General features: G+C 40.7%; 1 protein-coding gene across 2 annotated transcripts in view; it reads left to right on the top strand.

The window, feature by feature from the left end:
* The window catches only part of PHACTR2 (phosphatase and actin regulator 2), a 207,992-nt gene that overhangs the window by 143,652 nt on the left and 47,516 nt on the right, over positions 1-16,824 (top strand). The window contains exons 5-7 of one of the 2 annotated variants that reach the window (XM_021709748.1): positions 4,806-5,048; positions 8,766-9,303; positions 16,523-16,725. In XM_021709748.1, coding sequence (XP_021565423.1) covers positions 4,806-5,048; positions 8,766-9,303; positions 16,523-16,725 — 984 coding nt within the window. The remainder of the gene's footprint in view (positions 1-4,805; positions 5,049-8,765; positions 9,304-16,522; positions 16,726-16,824) is intronic. The other variant, XM_021709749.1, reaches the window with a different exon arrangement.

Here is a 16,824-nt window from a genome sequence, read left to right as displayed (position 1 = left end):
CTCAGGGGTTCACACCTGTAATCCTTCGGGAGGCTGAAGTGGGAGGATCCTTTCAGCTCAGGAGCTCAAGACCAGCCTGGGCAGTATAGTGAGTTCTCACCTCTACAAAATAAAAAATAAATTTTAAAAAAATTAGCTTGCACGCACCTGTAATCCCAGCTCCTAAGGAAGCTGAGGCGGAAGGATCACCTGAGCCCAAGCATTCAAGGCAGTGCTGAGCTGTGATCATGCCACCGCACTCCAACCTGGGCAGCAGATTGAGACTCCAACTTTATAACAAGAAAAAACTGTTTAGAAACCTATGTTAATAATCTGTTGAAAATTTATTATTTTGCTTTATTTCAGGGGCTTTACTTAACCTTGTTCCATTGAGGGACTCTGGTTAAGCTTATGAACACTGATTATGAGAAATTAACTAATACTTTTAGTGATATTATTTCTGGAACACGAAGAGAAAGTAGACTTGAATAAATTTTAGAGGGATTCAGTTGAAAGTATTGATGCAAGTCATGATGTTTTTTGTTTGTTCTTAAGTCTTGCTGTCCTGTCTCACCAAACTGTTAAATTTCAAGCCCATCTGTGATTTGTCCCTGGGACAGCCTTTCCACATTCATGAATTGCATCCTTCATTGTGTAACAGTGCCATCTCCCATCTCTAGTGCCTGGTCAGTTTGGGGTGTCCATCACTAAACTGGCCAGACTTCAAAGGAAGTATTTCCCTTATCAACCTAATAAAAAGTTGCTGACAGCTTTATGTGAATTAGCCAACAGGCCTTGATGTTCTAAAAAGAAGATAGCAAAGCTTCTAGGTCCGTGGAGGGTTGAGAGGTGTTTTTCTTGTCTTATTCACTCGGAGTTAGTACATTCAGTTCTCACTGGTCAGATAAGGCCCTAGAGAGCCTTTTGCTTGGCTAGTGGGTATCTGAGGAAATGGCAGTACAAGAAGGGCTGGCATGCTGCTAACAGGGCAATGTAGCTCCCTCCTGCCATGTGCATGGTACACACACAGGAGCCACGCGGGTTTGCCGTCTCCTCACAAGCTTCATGGATAACAAGGAGAAACAGTAGATACAGAAGCCACTTACTGAGACTAAAAGGAATCTCACTCATGACTATTCTTACTCTGTATTCTGTTAAATAGAAAATGCCTTATGAGCCAAGATAACAACTTATTTCTCTGAAAAGAAGACACAACTAAGTTCTGAAAAGCAACCCAAGATTCACTTTTGCCTCTGCTTCTCTTCTGGTCTCACTCCTTGTGTGAGGTCACTGCCATGCAAACCCACCATCTCATGATCTTAATTTACCCTTTATGTTGGAATGCCGTGCTTCCTTCTGTATTAAGCCACCATATTCAAGACCATTGTTTCATCTATTAACTGGTTATATGTGCAAAATCACATCATGTGCCTTTAAGGTTCTAGATACGTGGTATATCTCTTTATAAGACAGTACCTCAATACTTTAATATTTGAAACATTGTTGTCAGAGAAAGCAAAACAAATGGCAAGTGGTGTCCTTTGCACTCACTCTGTGGATAGGACCCACCAGGCCACGTGAGTGTTTTGGAGGCTCCTGAAGGCACTTGATTCTGTAGTTAGTGCAGTAGTCTCGGGTCTCATCTGCCTAGTACTGGAGCCTTCTTCCTTCAGGTCTTCAGAGCTCTTACCCTCCCATTACTCTTTCCCAGTATGTGCCCTTAAGTGTATAAGATAAAACTGGCCTGCTGTCTGTTTAATATAGCTTGATATTAAATATAAGAAATCTGAAAATCGATATAATTTGTCTTGAGTTATTATAAAGGGTTTTCAGTGAGGTCACGAGTGTTGAACACTTATTTGTTCCACAAATATTAATGAAGGTCTATCATGGCAAAGACTCCACTGGGGGCCAGTAGAAGAGTGGCACATGAAAAATGGTCTCTGCCCTAAGCAGGTCACAGGGTGAGACCAGAATGCAGCCAGGCAATTGCAATGCAAGATGCAAAGTACTGTGGAAGGCTTGTATACAGCAAGCCAGGGGAGCCTGCAGTGGGGACCAGCATTGGCTCTCAGAGGAAGATATTTTAAAAACTGAAGGAGACAAGAAGGAGGTAGTCAAATGAAGGAACGATGTTGGAGCAGAAGTGCGTTCTAGTAAGGCGAAGATCACGTGCAACTCCCGGGATTACTCTAAGTATTGTTGAACTCAGCCCTTCACGTGGCAGAAGGAGCTAAGCCTGGCAGTAGGAGAAACAGCTGTCTTCCAGCCTGTGATGCTGAGAAACATAACATCCTTATCAAGGCAGAATGACTAGGCAGCCCTGTCTTAACCTCCTCTTGAAATGATAACACTCCTACATGCTGTCAGTTTATAGTGTGTCTTTAGATCACATGGTAATAGAAATACAACTTGATCCAGTCCCTTACTCCCAGATGCAAGTAGAGAGCCTTTTTCTAATTTGTATATCAGTGACTCTTAGCCAATTAGTCACATTCATTGAATAGACGTGATGTTTAGAACATTATATTCGATCAGATACAAAATTTTGGACAAAAGGAACTTAAAACTTAGAAAAACATGCTATTTGCACACTCATGTGTGTGCGCGCACACACAGCTTAGGAATCACCAAAGTAGCAGACACTCACAGATAGTTGGTAGAGTTCAAAGAGTCAGAAGGAATTTTCTAACTCTACCAGGGCCATGCTCTCCAGAAAACCAGGAAGAAGTTGGTGTGCAGTGCATTCATTTTCTCCCAGTAGGGATTGTCATCGAATGAACCGTCTTCTCTTTCCCAAACCCAGAGACTGAATTCTTGGGGGTATAATTTTAGAATTTAAAACCTTAGGCAGAAAGAAAAAAGATCCCTCAGTGATATGCCATGAAGGGAGAGTGTAAGTCATGTATTATGAAAGAGAATAAAGGTACCAAGTGCTGCACTTCAGTGTGGCTCTTGCCATGGATATTATTGGTTGTCATCTCCATACATTACAGTATTATGCTAGGGGCTAAAGCGACAAAGATGTTATTAAACAGTAGACCTCTAACCCATGTCAAAAATCTGACAAGTCAGTGTATATATATATCAACTTGTGTCATTCTCAACCCTGACTGACTTTTTTGATTAGCTGACCTAATTCAGACCAGCTGGGTTAGGAAGGCTACTACTCTATTAAAAATGGTAAGCAGCTTCATTGAGGAGACAAGATGCATAAACAGAAAGGCAAAAATACAATGTAGCCTCCAAGAAATTTTGAGTAAGTGGCTCATACAATAAGACCTAGTAAGTTCAGAGGCAGGAGAGGTCAGTCTGGGCTGCAGTCTGGAAGCGTTTTCACAGCTAATGCAGGATCAAAGGTGAACTTTAAAAGAAAGGTTTTATTAGCCAGGTGCTGTGTCTCATGCCTGTAATCCCAGCACTTTGGAGGCCGAGGTAGGAGATTATGTAAGCCCTGTAGTTCAAAACCAGCCTGGGTGACAAGAGACTTCATCTCTGTTTAAATAGATAAAAATAAATAAAGTTTTATTGATTACCTATTGTAACTTTAGTCACTCTTATGGTAAATACATATATCTAGTTATATATATATGAATATGAATTGATGGAGAATGTGGTAAAAAAAAAAGAGAAGCCCACACTTCACGCTCACTAGAATAAGAAGCAAAATAATAAAAATAACAATAAAATGTGATCTATTTCAATATTGAAACCCTTTCTTGGTCATTCGATAATGGGAGAACATACTCAATTAAGGCTTGGTCTTGTCTTAACACTGTCTTTTGCTTTTTACTGTGCCCTGTTTTTAAAGAAATGCTGCTTAGTTCTTTGGACCAGAACCCGTATTCTAGTTTATTTTCATTTCAATCAGCCACTATTAGAAAGAATATGGATGTAAATATATGAATGAACCGTCAGCATCTCCACTTTCTTTTGCTCATGAGAGACTAATAATATTTCTCCTCCAGTCATGCAAAAAGCTTGTAAGAGACGTCTGTCCTCACGTATGAGTTTTTTGTGTGAATTTTAAACTTTGTCTTCCTGAAACTATGATTTGTGTTTACATTACGAAACAAAACTAAATATTTTTTTTTTTTCCTCTGTACCCCCTGTACCTATAATCATGATGCTGTCTAAAAAGGACAGAAAAGGTTGTGGAACTACAAGCTGCCAACGTTCTGGGGAGAGCTTGAGAAAATTTTACTAGTAGGGAATTGTTCATTATTCAGCACATTGTGTCTGAGGTAGAAGAATCTCCAGTCTCCCTTAGCTTAAAAAATAATTGTTTTTTGACCAAAAATAGCTGAGCTCAAATCCCTTTCAGGTTGTTTGGGCTTGAGTTCTCAAAGGTAACTGTGAGCCCAGTGGTTGATGCAGTTCAGTCCTCACTCCCATGGCAGTAGTTGTTACACGCTCATCTGCCATCTGCCACTCTCCAGGGACCTTCAACTTTGTTCAGTTGTTACATTTGTTCAATTTAAATTTAGCACTTAATGCCCAAGTCATCATCCAGCAACCACAGATTTGAGGCTGGAACCGAGGCCCCTGACCTGTAGACATTCACATTCAATATAACTTCGTCAAAGGGGTATTATGCAACCCCATCTTATCAAAGGAGGGATTGATGTATCTGGACAACGCACCCTGGTTTGTCTCTCAGACTTGGCTGTTACCCCAAACTTTGCTGTCCGGGTGAAGAACTCCATGCTGGTTCCCAAGGGTCAAGCAGCACAAGTTTTGTGTCACTGTTGTTATGTGTCTTACTCCTCGTATTTACATGGTGTTTGTCTGTATCTGTCTACTTCTGTTCACTTTCTCATTTATAGAGAACACTGAAAACCACTCTGAAACACCGGCAGCTCCTGCTCTACTTCCTTCACCTCCTCCTAAGCCTAAACCCAAACTTAAACCCAAAAAATCACCTGTGCCTCCAAAAGGGGCCACTGCTGGGGCCAGCCACAAAGGTGACGAAGTGCCTCATGTTAAAAAAAATACTATCAAGGCTCCTGGTAAGCAGGCCCCCATCCCTCCACCTAAGCCAACAGGCCGAAACACGACCCGAGAGGCTGGTGAGTATGCCCCCAGTGCCCTGTGGGGTTGCATCTAGGGTGCTTGGCTCTGGGTTGGGGCTAATTGTTTCTTCTAGGCGTGGTTGTCTTTTGGTGTCATAGAACGTCATACTAGAGGATTCAGCTTGAATGCAAAGAACATCCTTTGTTGCTAGCTACCAAAGGAGGAATGTCAACTAGCTGACTGGCTCACCTCATTAGTTTTTGGGTGTCTATACCTCTTTTGTCTTGATATCCATTATCTGCCCATGACACCCAGTTAAAGGTCTCATAATGAAAGACAGTGAGCTGATGACAACATTATTTAGAGATTGACTGACTATTTGCCTATGTGAATTTATGGTAGCTTTCTGACTTGTGCTTTCTTTCAAAATATCGTAGGTTTACATATAAAATTGTGATACTTACATCTTTGCCATGTTTGCTGAAAGTTAATGTGTTAAATCTTCAGCATTCATGGTCATTTCCCTTCTGATAAATGTCAAAAGGTTCATATCATTTGTTTCACCTCCACCCAATCATTTTCTACTATCGTCAGAACTATTTCAGCCGAATTTAGTGTTACCCACTCAGTGCTACATCCCTTCCCTGTAGACTTCAGCATGTCATAAGGCAAACCATCCTGGTGTGGTGTGGTTACAAGTTGCTATCACAAATCACCAGTGGGTGTTTGAGTGACCCACGATAACTTCATGCCATGTGTATCCAGCTTTCCCTTCCAATCAGATATGCTTAGTCCTAAGTGAAACTGAAGTGGAATATAGATGCCTACTATGTGGTCTAACTTTTAAAAGTCTAAGTGCTCAGTGACTTTTCCCATGAACATGTGCATAAAAATTCCGTGCCATAACAAGTCTTATTTTCCTTGAAATCAGCAGTAAATTTCTAGCAACTATCAGGGTTTGCCTTGTTGTTGATCTCTTCCCCCTTATAATCTATACCCATAATGCTCACATTCAGAGAGTGGTTTTGTTGTCAGTATAACAGATCTGTGAATGCAAATAGATGTCTCTCTCCCTGTGTTCCTCTCTTCCTGCCTTTGACCTTTAGCGACTGGGTCGCTTCTAATAAGCTTTAAAATGAACTATCTCAGAATGATCTGTCAGCAGTGCCTCAGGGCCATTTCCTCAGAGACCAGCTGTCCTCACCCATCAGCCTCTGTTCTTGTTGGGATCTGTGCGTTCCCAGACTACCTAGCAAACCCTGGGAGCGGTGCTTGAAGTGAGGCAGGCACTGATCTACTTCTTAAAGAACAGCCCCAAACTACGACTCTGTCATTAAGAATTAAGATTCTGTCCTGCACATACTCCCCCACTTCCTCATTCCCCACACGGTAACATCTCCCTCTGAAATAGACTTGCTTGGGCTGTCTCTTTCTTTCGGAAGAAAACAGATGATTAATGCAGAGACAGGGGACAGCTATCATGAGAGATTTTTAGTTGCTTCTAGATATTGTACTTGAAGATTTATGTATACTCTCGTGATGTTCCTAAGAGAATAGTACAGTCATTTTATTCATTGTATTTGAAGGGGCCCAGCAGGCCCTTAGTGAAAATAAGAATTGGATTTTTCAGGGGCTGTCACCAAGAAACAGGGTTGCATTGAAATACACCAACAAGTCCATTGTGCAGGGATCCTTTTTTATCAAATATTGATAATACTCCTCCAGAATCCTACTGTATGTAACCATTTAGAACTTTCTGCATGGTTTTTATTTGAGTAATGTAAAACTTCTGGAAAAGTTAGTTCAAATGCAGCTCTTGATGTTCAGTCCAGTTTTAAGTTCTTAAAACAGCAGTCAGTTAAGATTCTTCCTCTGTTATTGTTAGTAGAGACCGCCATCGTACCAGATATCGGTTTAAAATATTTAACTGCTTTGCCAAGGAAGCGAGGTTACATGTCTCTTATTTTTTTCTTTCTCATTGTTACACACTATTAACAACAAAAGCACTTAACCGAGGAGAGGTGGCCTTTCCTTTTTTTTTTTTTTTTTTTTTTAATCATGGCCTTCATTCAAGGTCACTTAAGCAACATGGTTGATTTCAGCACAGGTCTGTCATTTTAGAAGATTCTTGAAAAAAATATAACATGGCTTGAATTTGCACTCTGGGCATTGACAAAATTATTTTTTGCCTTAAGCCAGGCTAAATTTAACTTTTCTGTTAGAGAAGAAATAATTTTTTTTAAAAAAATTGTTAGAATTGATATGTGGAAGGGATTCTCGCTTCACTTCCCTACGAAAGTAATTATTGTTCATCTCTTAACCCTCTCAGTTGACTTCAACAAATTATAGCCGGAGGTAAGTTGCAATAACATCTGTATGCAATATGGATTGGCTTCACAATACCAACAAGATAGTTTTGAATAGTTCTGTGAACAGAGTTTAACCCCTCATGAAAAAGAAGGAACATACAGCAATACAACAGAAGAAACAATCAGGAGAAATGTATAGACAATAAAAGTCATGAAACAAAGAGTATTTGCATAGGAGTTTAAATTCATTTCCTAAGATGACAAAGAAAAAAATTGTTAACATTTTTTTTTTCTGAAACTAGTTTGGTTAAAGACAGCCCTTCCAGAAGTAGGCAAATATATTCCATGGTAATCCTTTTGTTTCTTCTTCTTTTTTTTTTTTTTTTTTTTTTTTTGAGTCAGAGTCTGATTTCATTGCCCAGGCTGGAGTACAGTGGCATACTCACGGTCACCCCAGTGTCAACCCGCTCAGCCTTCCAAGTAGCTGGAACAATCGGTGTGTGCTAATTTTTTGACATATTTGTAGAGATGAGATCTCACCAAGTTGCCTTGACTGGTCTCGAACCCACGGGCTCAGGCAATCCTTTCGCCTTGGCCTCCTGAAGTGCTGGGGCTACAGGCTTGAGCCCCAGCACTGGCGATCCTTTTATTTCTTAGAAAATAAGCATTAAGGAAGATTACATTTGTGAAGGTGGGATCGGAAGACCTGAGAATGATATTCTTTCCCTTCACATGATTTAAGTGCTACCCATGTAAATATTTTTTGTAAAAAAAAATAAGGTTTTTCTGCCTTTTGATGTGTTGAAGGGAGCGTGTCCTTCCTGTGTGGCCGTGTGTTTTCCCTCCACACCATCTCTGCTACAGATGGAAGTGCAGGCCAGTATGGCGAGCTTCCCTCTCTACAACTTTGGGAACAGCTGGGTTGGACTCTATGCTCTGAGCAGTAGAATGAGTGATTTTGCTTTTGACCCAGAAAGGAACTGAGTATATACCCCAGCCTCTTTTGAATGTGGTCCACCACTCCATTCCCAGAAAGACATCCTAGAACAGGTATAATGTGTAATGAACCAAGCTGTGTACTACACCCAGTTAGCTGCTGGTGTCTGTCCTCTCACACCAGGACTTTCCTTCTTCAGAGCATACAAGGATTCTTCAGCTTACCTATAGGACAAGGAACTGAGGATTTTTCCCGTTGGCTGGCCCACGGGACTAGGAAAGGCAGAAGGGGGGGGGGGGGGCTCTTGTCCCTTAGAGTTCTGCCATAAGCATGACTTTCTCACTCCTATATTGAAGGAAGGGAGGGAGCAGAAAATAATCATTATGATTGTTAGCCCATTTTCTTTCGTTCATTTATTCAACACATTTTAAAAGTTACATTTTAAATATCATCGACAATTACAACTTGTTTATTTTTAAAAAGCATTGTATTCTTTGATTTTTTAATGCAAAATCTCTCTATTGTAGCTGGTTCCTCTCATTCAAAAAAACCAACTGGCTCCAAAGCATCAGCCTCCCCGTCTACTTCATCCACCTCATCTCGTCCCAAAGCTTCAAAGGAGACAGTTTCTAGCAAAATGGGGACAGCGGGGACCACAAAGGGCAAGAAAAAAGCTGGCAAGCAGCCAACAACTTCTCGCCTGTCCTCGGACACAACCACTTCTGGCACACCCGACCTTAAAGGAGAGCCTTCGGAGACCAGAGTGGAGAGTCTCAAACCTGAGCAGACTGTCCCTGGGGCTGAGGAGCAGAACACAGGCAAATCCAAGTGTGTAGTCCCTCCACCCCCTGTGGCTCCACCACCTTCTCCCCCCACCCCTCCTCGCCCTCTTGAGGATCAGTGCATTATCGCCTCAGACACTCCAGTTGTCCTGGTCAGCATTGGAGCTGACCCACCCGTCTCTGCCTTAGACCCAAGTCAGCTTCTTTGGACTGAAGAGCCTACGAACAGAACCACTGTCCCCTCAGGCAATGGCTTAAGTGTTAGCAGAGAAAACGCAAAATGGTGAGTTGGAGTGCAAACCCCGTATTTTATCCAAGAACTAAAGATTACTGGCATATTCTGTTGGAAATGAAGGAACCTAGTTTGCTTTTTTTTATTTTTTAATCTACTGACTGTTAGGTAAGGATACATGCAATCCAGGCATTGGTTTTTCAGAGCTCTGACCTGGAAAAGCCTAGGGGACTGGAAGAAATACTTTAGTGATGCCGATAGATACCACCTGAGACCTGTGGTTTTTCAAGGACATTTAAGACCTGCTTGAGCACTGCTTAGCAGTCCTCAGTCCCCTTCCCTTTCCTTACAGTGCTTATTTTAAATCTTTACTACTTGGGTCCAGACTGTTCACCCACTCCTGCCCACCCTTATGGTAGCAAGTTACTTTGTCTTCTCCTTCTCCAAGAATGTAAAGACCATTAAATTTCAACTCCTATTTCTCCAGCCATAGAGTGGCCCCCTTTCTTGTTCCTTTAATTCCCCACATAGCTCAAATATTACCTCCTCTGTGAAGCCTCCCAGTACTTTTTTTTTTTTTTGAGTTGGAGTCTCACTCTGTTGCCCAGACTGGAGTGCAGTGGCTGCTCCTGGCCACCGCAGCCTCGACCTGCTGGGTTCCCGCGATCCTTGCGCCTCAGCCTTCCAAGTAGCTGGAACTACAGGCGTGTGCTACCACACCCGGCTGATTTTTTTATTTATTGTAGAGATGAGGTCTCGCCAAGTTGCCCAGGCGGGTCTCGAACCCGCTAGCTCAGGCAATCCACTCACCTCAGCCTCCCAAGGCACGGGATTACAGACTGAGCCACCGAACCCAGCTTCCTCCCAGTACTTCTAAATAGATTTGGTATTGTGTCTGCTATACTTGGACAACTCTTTTTTTTTTCCTGCCTGTGGGACAGAACCAGCCAACGTGTCTTATTTTTTCCATGTCCCCAGCAACCAACTTAGAATCTGGTTTGCTGTGGGCACCCAAGAGATGCTCATTGAATTGTTGAATGAAAACGAAATGTGAGTTGTGATGGCTATAGGAAAAGTCAGTTTACTTCAACATAGTAGAAGCAGTGTTAAAGATAAGATGACCCTGATGCTAGATTTTATAAATAGAATATGATGGAAGATCAAAGATAGTTGTCAGATAGTCTTAGTTTCATTTGGGAAAGTAACTAAATAAAATGGGCCAAGGAACTTGATGTGACCTCATCATTATCTAGTTTGTAAGCTAGCTGCCCTATCAATACCCAGTTGCCCAAGCCAGAGAGACCTGAGGTTCATCCTAGGGTCCACATTCTCCTTCATTCTTTGCATCTTATTACTCACGGAGTGTTATAAATATTCTACTTGTAGGCAAATAAAACATGGTAGCCCTCCTGTCACACAGGTATGAAGGGAGGGCTGCCAGAGTATAGTAGACACAATTATGAATTCTGTCTACGGAAGTCTTGGAGTTCTTGAATCCAGTTTCTTTTCGCCTGTGTCTGAGAATAAAATCTGTATTCACTCTTCAGATCATTTAAAAAGTTCTCTTTCCCAAAAAAATCTGTCATGCTAGACTTAAAAAAAATTATTACACTGATTAGGCTGGTTTTTATCAAGAGACTAAAATATCTACTTTAATTATTTAATTGCTAATAATAATAACCTTCATTTATTGAATACTTATTTAATGTCAGTAACTAAGAACGGCACATGTGTTATCATTTAATTTACAGACATCTTCCCCAAAGTATACCTGTTTTATAGATAAGAGAATTGCCACTGAAAGAGGTAAAATGGTTTGCCAAGACTGCCTTGTTAGCAGTGGCAGCCAGAATGCAACTAAATTATATGCTCTGAATAATTTTATGTCTTCCAGAGCAATTGCTTCTACTTCCACTGCTTTTTCTTTTCTGTTCCATGTTTCTTTGTTTCTCTTTATATCATTTTTAGCACCATTATTTGAAGGAAAGTCAAGAAAAGATAAATGCCAAATTACAAATTAATTTATTTGTTTGACATTTTAATAAAAGATATGAAAAAGGAAGATATTGGAGTGAATGGTTATGGTGCTTGCATTAGTCCATTTTGTGTTGCTATAACAGATTTTCTGAGACTGTGTAATCCATAACAAATTTATTGGTTTACAGTTCTGGGGGCTGGGAAGTCCAAGATCAAGGCATCGGCGTTTGACAAGAACATCCTTGCCTTCTCATCATGTAGCAGAAGGTCCAAGGGCAAAGAGCCTAAAAGAGTGAACCCACTTCTATGAACTCTTTATAAAACATATTAAACTCCTTCCATTAGACCCCATCTCTCAACACTGTCCCATTGGGGATTAAGTTTTCAACACATGAATTCTGGGGGATGCATTCAAGCCACAGTAGTGTCGTTAATACTTCCACCATACAGCACATGCCTTCTTTTAAGTACAGTATTTTCCAGCATTGCAGTCACTTCCTGCCTTTAGAACTGAGCATTTAATTTGTAGCATATATTTTTTGTTTGCCTTTTCAGTGCTGGGCAATGTACTAAGCACCAAAGATAGAAGAGTGAGCAAGACAGGCTAGTTAAGAGTAGTTTTTACCAAAATGTTGTCTGACATGCCCATACATGTTAATAACATAACACCTGGATTTTGAGAAATAAGTTGAATATATGAGTTTATTGTTCCATATATGAAAGAACAAGGTGCATCATACGAAATGCTTAAATAGATAATCTTAAGCATTCAGATAACTAACATTTAAAGGTAATTTGACTTTGTCTAGTTCATTTCCACAAACATTTAGGGAGCACATTTTATTGTGCTAAGCTCCACACTGTATGCTGGAGGTTTAATATCAGTCTTTAACCTGAGTATGTAAAGAATTGTCAGACAAAATAGGTAAGTATCTGTTCTCCATTTCTCCTGGAACTGTAATCAGAAGGAATGAACTTAGAACATCATTGGACACTGAGGATACTTATAAAAGATTTTCCTGTCAATCAGGGTAGTTAGAATGCTCTCCTAGAAGAGGTCACAGAGATTCTCTTCTCTGTATATTCTTCAGAACTTAAAATTTCAATTAAAGATCATCCTTCAGGGATAGTTTCTGTTTGCTCTTGAGTTAATGAACCTAGAGTAAGTTGTCTGTCAGATTTCCTTCCAAATTATTTGTTTTTCAGGTAGATATTTTAATTAGAATTTCTGGCTCTTAGTCACTTGCTTTACTTAGAACTCTCACAGAGTTATGTTTAGTCAACTAATGTGTGAAAATCTTGTCATTTTATGAAGAGACTTCTGTTTGGAATACAAATACCAAAACTTTAAAGAAGGCAAGTGGCTATGTATAAAAATACCTACCTCTATTTCCATATTGCAGAGTTCTAACGATCTGGGAGGCTTCCATTCATTGGCAGCTTCATCAATAATATGTACGTCTGGTATAATGTAGGGCAGAAACTAATAAGCCCAGTTGGAGACCATATCCAAAGGTGTCTCTGTTCAGTTTATTTCCACAAATATTAACAGAATGCACTATATTGTCCAATATGCTCAAAAATCCTAGGGAAGCAGCTGAGAGCTAAGTCATGAATTGGTTGATTATAAATTTGGAGTGTATGTAATATTAAATATAACTTATATGAATGTACCTCCTCATATTAAGTATAAAATATAATCTAATATGCCATTTAATAGGTAGAGTAAGAGTCTTCGCTCTGTGTCCCGGATTGGAATGCTGCCTTAGTTGTACAACTCACTCATGGCCTTCTTTGGTTCCATGAACCACAAACTATCTACCCTCCTTGTGCTATAGAGCTTGTAAGTTGTAAATGTACATTGACCTCTTCGAAAACTGCAAAGCATTATAAAATACAAATGATGAGGTTTAAATTATAATCAATATTAAAATAAAGGCCAGGCATGGTGGCTTACACCTATAATCCCAGGGCTTTGGGAGGCTGAGGCAGGAGGATTGCTTGAGCTCAGGGATTCAAGATCAGTCTGGGTAACATAGCGAGACCTCATCTCTACAAAAAATAAAAATAAAAAAATAAGCCAAGTATGCTGTTGCCCGCCTGTGGTCCCAGCTACTCAGGAGGCTGAGGCAGAAGGATTACCTGAGCCCAGGAGGTAGAGGCTGCAATGAGCCACGAGCATGCCACTGCACTCCAGCCTGGACAACAGTGAGACCCTGACTCAACTAAAAAAAATAATAAATTAGTGAACAATGACACAAACAAATAAAGGACTCATTTCTCAATTAGCTTTTGTTCTGTTACCCAGAATGTATTATTAATTGGCATATCTTTTAAACAAGCTGCAGTATCCATAATGACAGACTATTCAAACAAGAGTGGCTTTCAGTGGCAGCTGACTAAAAATCCAAACTGTGAGAAAGTTTTTTTTATTAAAATAGATCTTCTCTTATTTAAGATAAGCTTTCGGTGCTTTCTCAAAAAATTAAACACAGAATGACTGTATGATTCAGCACTTCCATTTCTGTGTATATAGCCAAAATAATTAAAAGCAGAGATTGAAGTTTGCACATCAGTGCTCATGGCAGCATTATTCACAATAACCAAAAGGTAGAAATAACCCAGGTGTCCATTGACTGATGAATGGATGGACAAAATGTGACATACACATACAGCAGAATATCATTCAGCATTAAAAAAGGAAGCTAGTTCTCACACATGCTATCCAACATGGGTGAACCTTGAAGACATTATGGTAAGTGAAGTAAGTCAAGTACAAAAGGACAAACATTGTATAATTTCACTTATATGAGGTATTTAGAATAGTCAAATTCATAGAGACAGAAAGTAGAATGGTGGTTGTCAAGGACTGTGGGAAGGGGTTATGGAGAGTTATTTAATGGGTACAGAGTTTCAGTTTGGGAAGATGAAAAGTTCTGGAGATGGATAGTGGTGACGGTTACACAATAATGTGAATGTACCTAATGCCACTGAGCTGTACACTTGAAAATGGTTAAAAAGGCAAATTTCGTGGTATATATATTTTTATACAATAAAAAAGGAGATGTCATGTTTCTCTTTGAAAACAAGAATTTAGTTTGTTGCATTTTTCTAATAAGCAAAAAGTAGACAATTTTATGAGTGCTTAGGCTTATAACTACAAAGTAGAATTTTAAATAGTTCATATTCTGTTAAAATTTGCCTGTGCTCATTATTCAAAGAACTTTTTATCTTCTGCATCTTAAAATGAAGATTAAATTGTTTTTGGTATGATATATATATTTTTTGAGTTGGGATCTCACTCTGTTGCCCAGATTAGAGTACAAAGGCACAATCATGGCTCACCGCAGCCTCAACTATCTGGACTCAAGTGATCCTTCTGCTCCAGCCTCCCAAGTAGCTGGAACTACTACGGGCATGCGCCACCATGCCCAACTAATTTTTTAAATGTTTTTGCAGAGACAGGGTCTCACTATGTTGCCCACACTGGTCTCAAACTCCTGGGATCAAGCAGTCGTCCCATCTCAACTTCCCAAATTGCTGGGGTTACAGGCTTGAGCCACTGTGCTCAATTGGTATGATAAGTTTTTGGTGTAAACTAGTGAATATTTTTTATTCTAGTTTTTGAAAATTGGCAAACTTTGTATATTTATAGTAACTCTTTAACTAGAGACTTACTAGTTACTAAACTAAATAATGGAAAATTATTGCATTCTTGCAAATTATCTTTCTTATAAATAGTTCATTTAACGTTCACACTTTCTGTTTCATATTGTTACTATAGTCCTACAAGACACAGCTTTACAAATGAAGAAATGAGGCCGGGCTCTGTGGCTCAGCCTGTAATCCCAGCACTTTGGGAGGCCAAGGAGAGTGAATTGCCCTAGTCCGCAAGTTTGAGACTAGCCCGGGCAACTTGGCGAGACCTTGTTTCTATAATAAGTCAAAAATTAGCCGGGCGTGGTAGCGCACACCTGTAGTTCCGGCTACTTGGAAGGCTGAGGCAGAAGGATTGTCGGAGCCCAGCAGGTCAATGCTGAGTCGTGAGTGTGCCACTGCACTCCAGCCTGGGCGACAGAGAGGACTCCAATTCAAAAAACAAACAAACAAACAAAAAAAAACAAAATGAAGAAATGAAAGCACAGAGAGAATAAATGAATTTTAACTGTTTATATACTGAGATGAAAATAGGATTAATTCATGTATTAGTGAGAGAAGATATACTTCTCTGCCACTGTTTTCTGGGTGCTGGGATGCAAAACAATGAGTCTCACTTGTCAAGGAGCTTGTAGGGTTGAGAAGGCAGATAAGTAATGAGAAGACAGACAAGGTCAAAGTGTAGTAGTGTACTAAGCATTCCAATGGTGTTGTCTTCAAGTCGCCTTGGGACCAGATAAGTGGGCCAAGGAAGGCCCACAAAAGATTTCTAAAGGAACTGAGGCTTTAGCTGAGACTTGAAGGATAAGCAGGAGTTAATACAGCTCAAAGAAAAAGGGCAAGCCGGGCTCGGTGGCTCAGCCTGTAATCCCGCGCCTTTGGGAGGCTGAGGTGAGTGGATTGCCTGAGCCTGCGGGTTCGAGAGCCGCCTAGGCAGCGAGACCTCATCTCTACAATAAATAAAAAAAATCAGCCGGGTGTGGTAGCGCATGCCTGTAATTCCGGCTACTCGGAAGGCTGAGTCGGAAGGATCGCCGGAGCCCAGCAGGTCGAGGCTGCGGTGGCCGGGAACGGACGACAGAGTGAGACTCCAACTCAAAAAAAAAAAAAAAGAAAGAAAGAAAAAAGAAAAAGGGCAAAGTCAAATTCCAGGAGCTTCTAGTTCACTCCTCTTTCCACTGAACATTCATTGCTATGGAAAAATTAGTTTTCACTTTTTTTTTAAAAAGTGTTTTGTAGAGACAAGATCTCACTATGTTGCCCAGACTGGTCTCAAACTCCTGGGCTCAAGCAATCCTCCTGCCTCAGTCTCCCAAAATGCTGAGATTACAGACGTGAGCCACTGCACCAGGCCCTGGAAACATTAATTTTCAAAGTGTAATGTTACCATATTCGTTTACTAAATGTCTTAGACAGCATGTGGTCAAGCCTTTTCATTTGGCAGCTGAAGAATGTAAAACCTTGAGAATTAAGTAACACAGTTCCATTTCAGTGACTTTAGCCCGATCTGTGTCTGGTGTCTCCTTTCCTGAGCCTGAAGGAAGCCCGTGAAACTAGAGCTCCTCTTCATGGTGCTGGTGTCCCCAAGAGTTACTCTGAGCTTCTCACCACCCCTGTGCTTCTGTGCCTTTAACAGTTTCACAACCAAAGACGAGCTGGGGAAGGCAGCACCTGGGCTACTGACTCCTGGACTGATGGGAGAATCTTCAGAATCCTTCAGTGCCTCAGAAGATGAAGGCCCCAGGGAATACCAGGCCAATGACTCTGACTCAGATGGGCCTATCTTGTACACCGACGATGATGAGGATGAGGATGAAGATGAGGATGGCAGTGGAGAAAGTAAGACTATTCCCAAGAGGTAGGGAGGAGAGTGGGTGACAGACAAAGCAGCTGAGTTTTGTGTAAGAACCAGACGTCTCTGGGCTCTGTGGCTCAGCC

Source organism: Carlito syrichta, unplaced genomic scaffold (genome assembly GCF_000164805.1).
Source record: "Carlito syrichta isolate Samal-C Ts95f unplaced genomic scaffold, Tarsius_syrichta-2.0.1 Scaffold279568, whole genome shotgun sequence".
NCBI classification, from domain to species: Eukaryota; Metazoa; Chordata; class Mammalia; order Primates; family Tarsiidae; genus Carlito; species Carlito syrichta.
The sequence above is the reverse complement of the archived record's forward strand: the minus strand, read 5'-3'. Positions and strand labels throughout refer to the sequence as shown.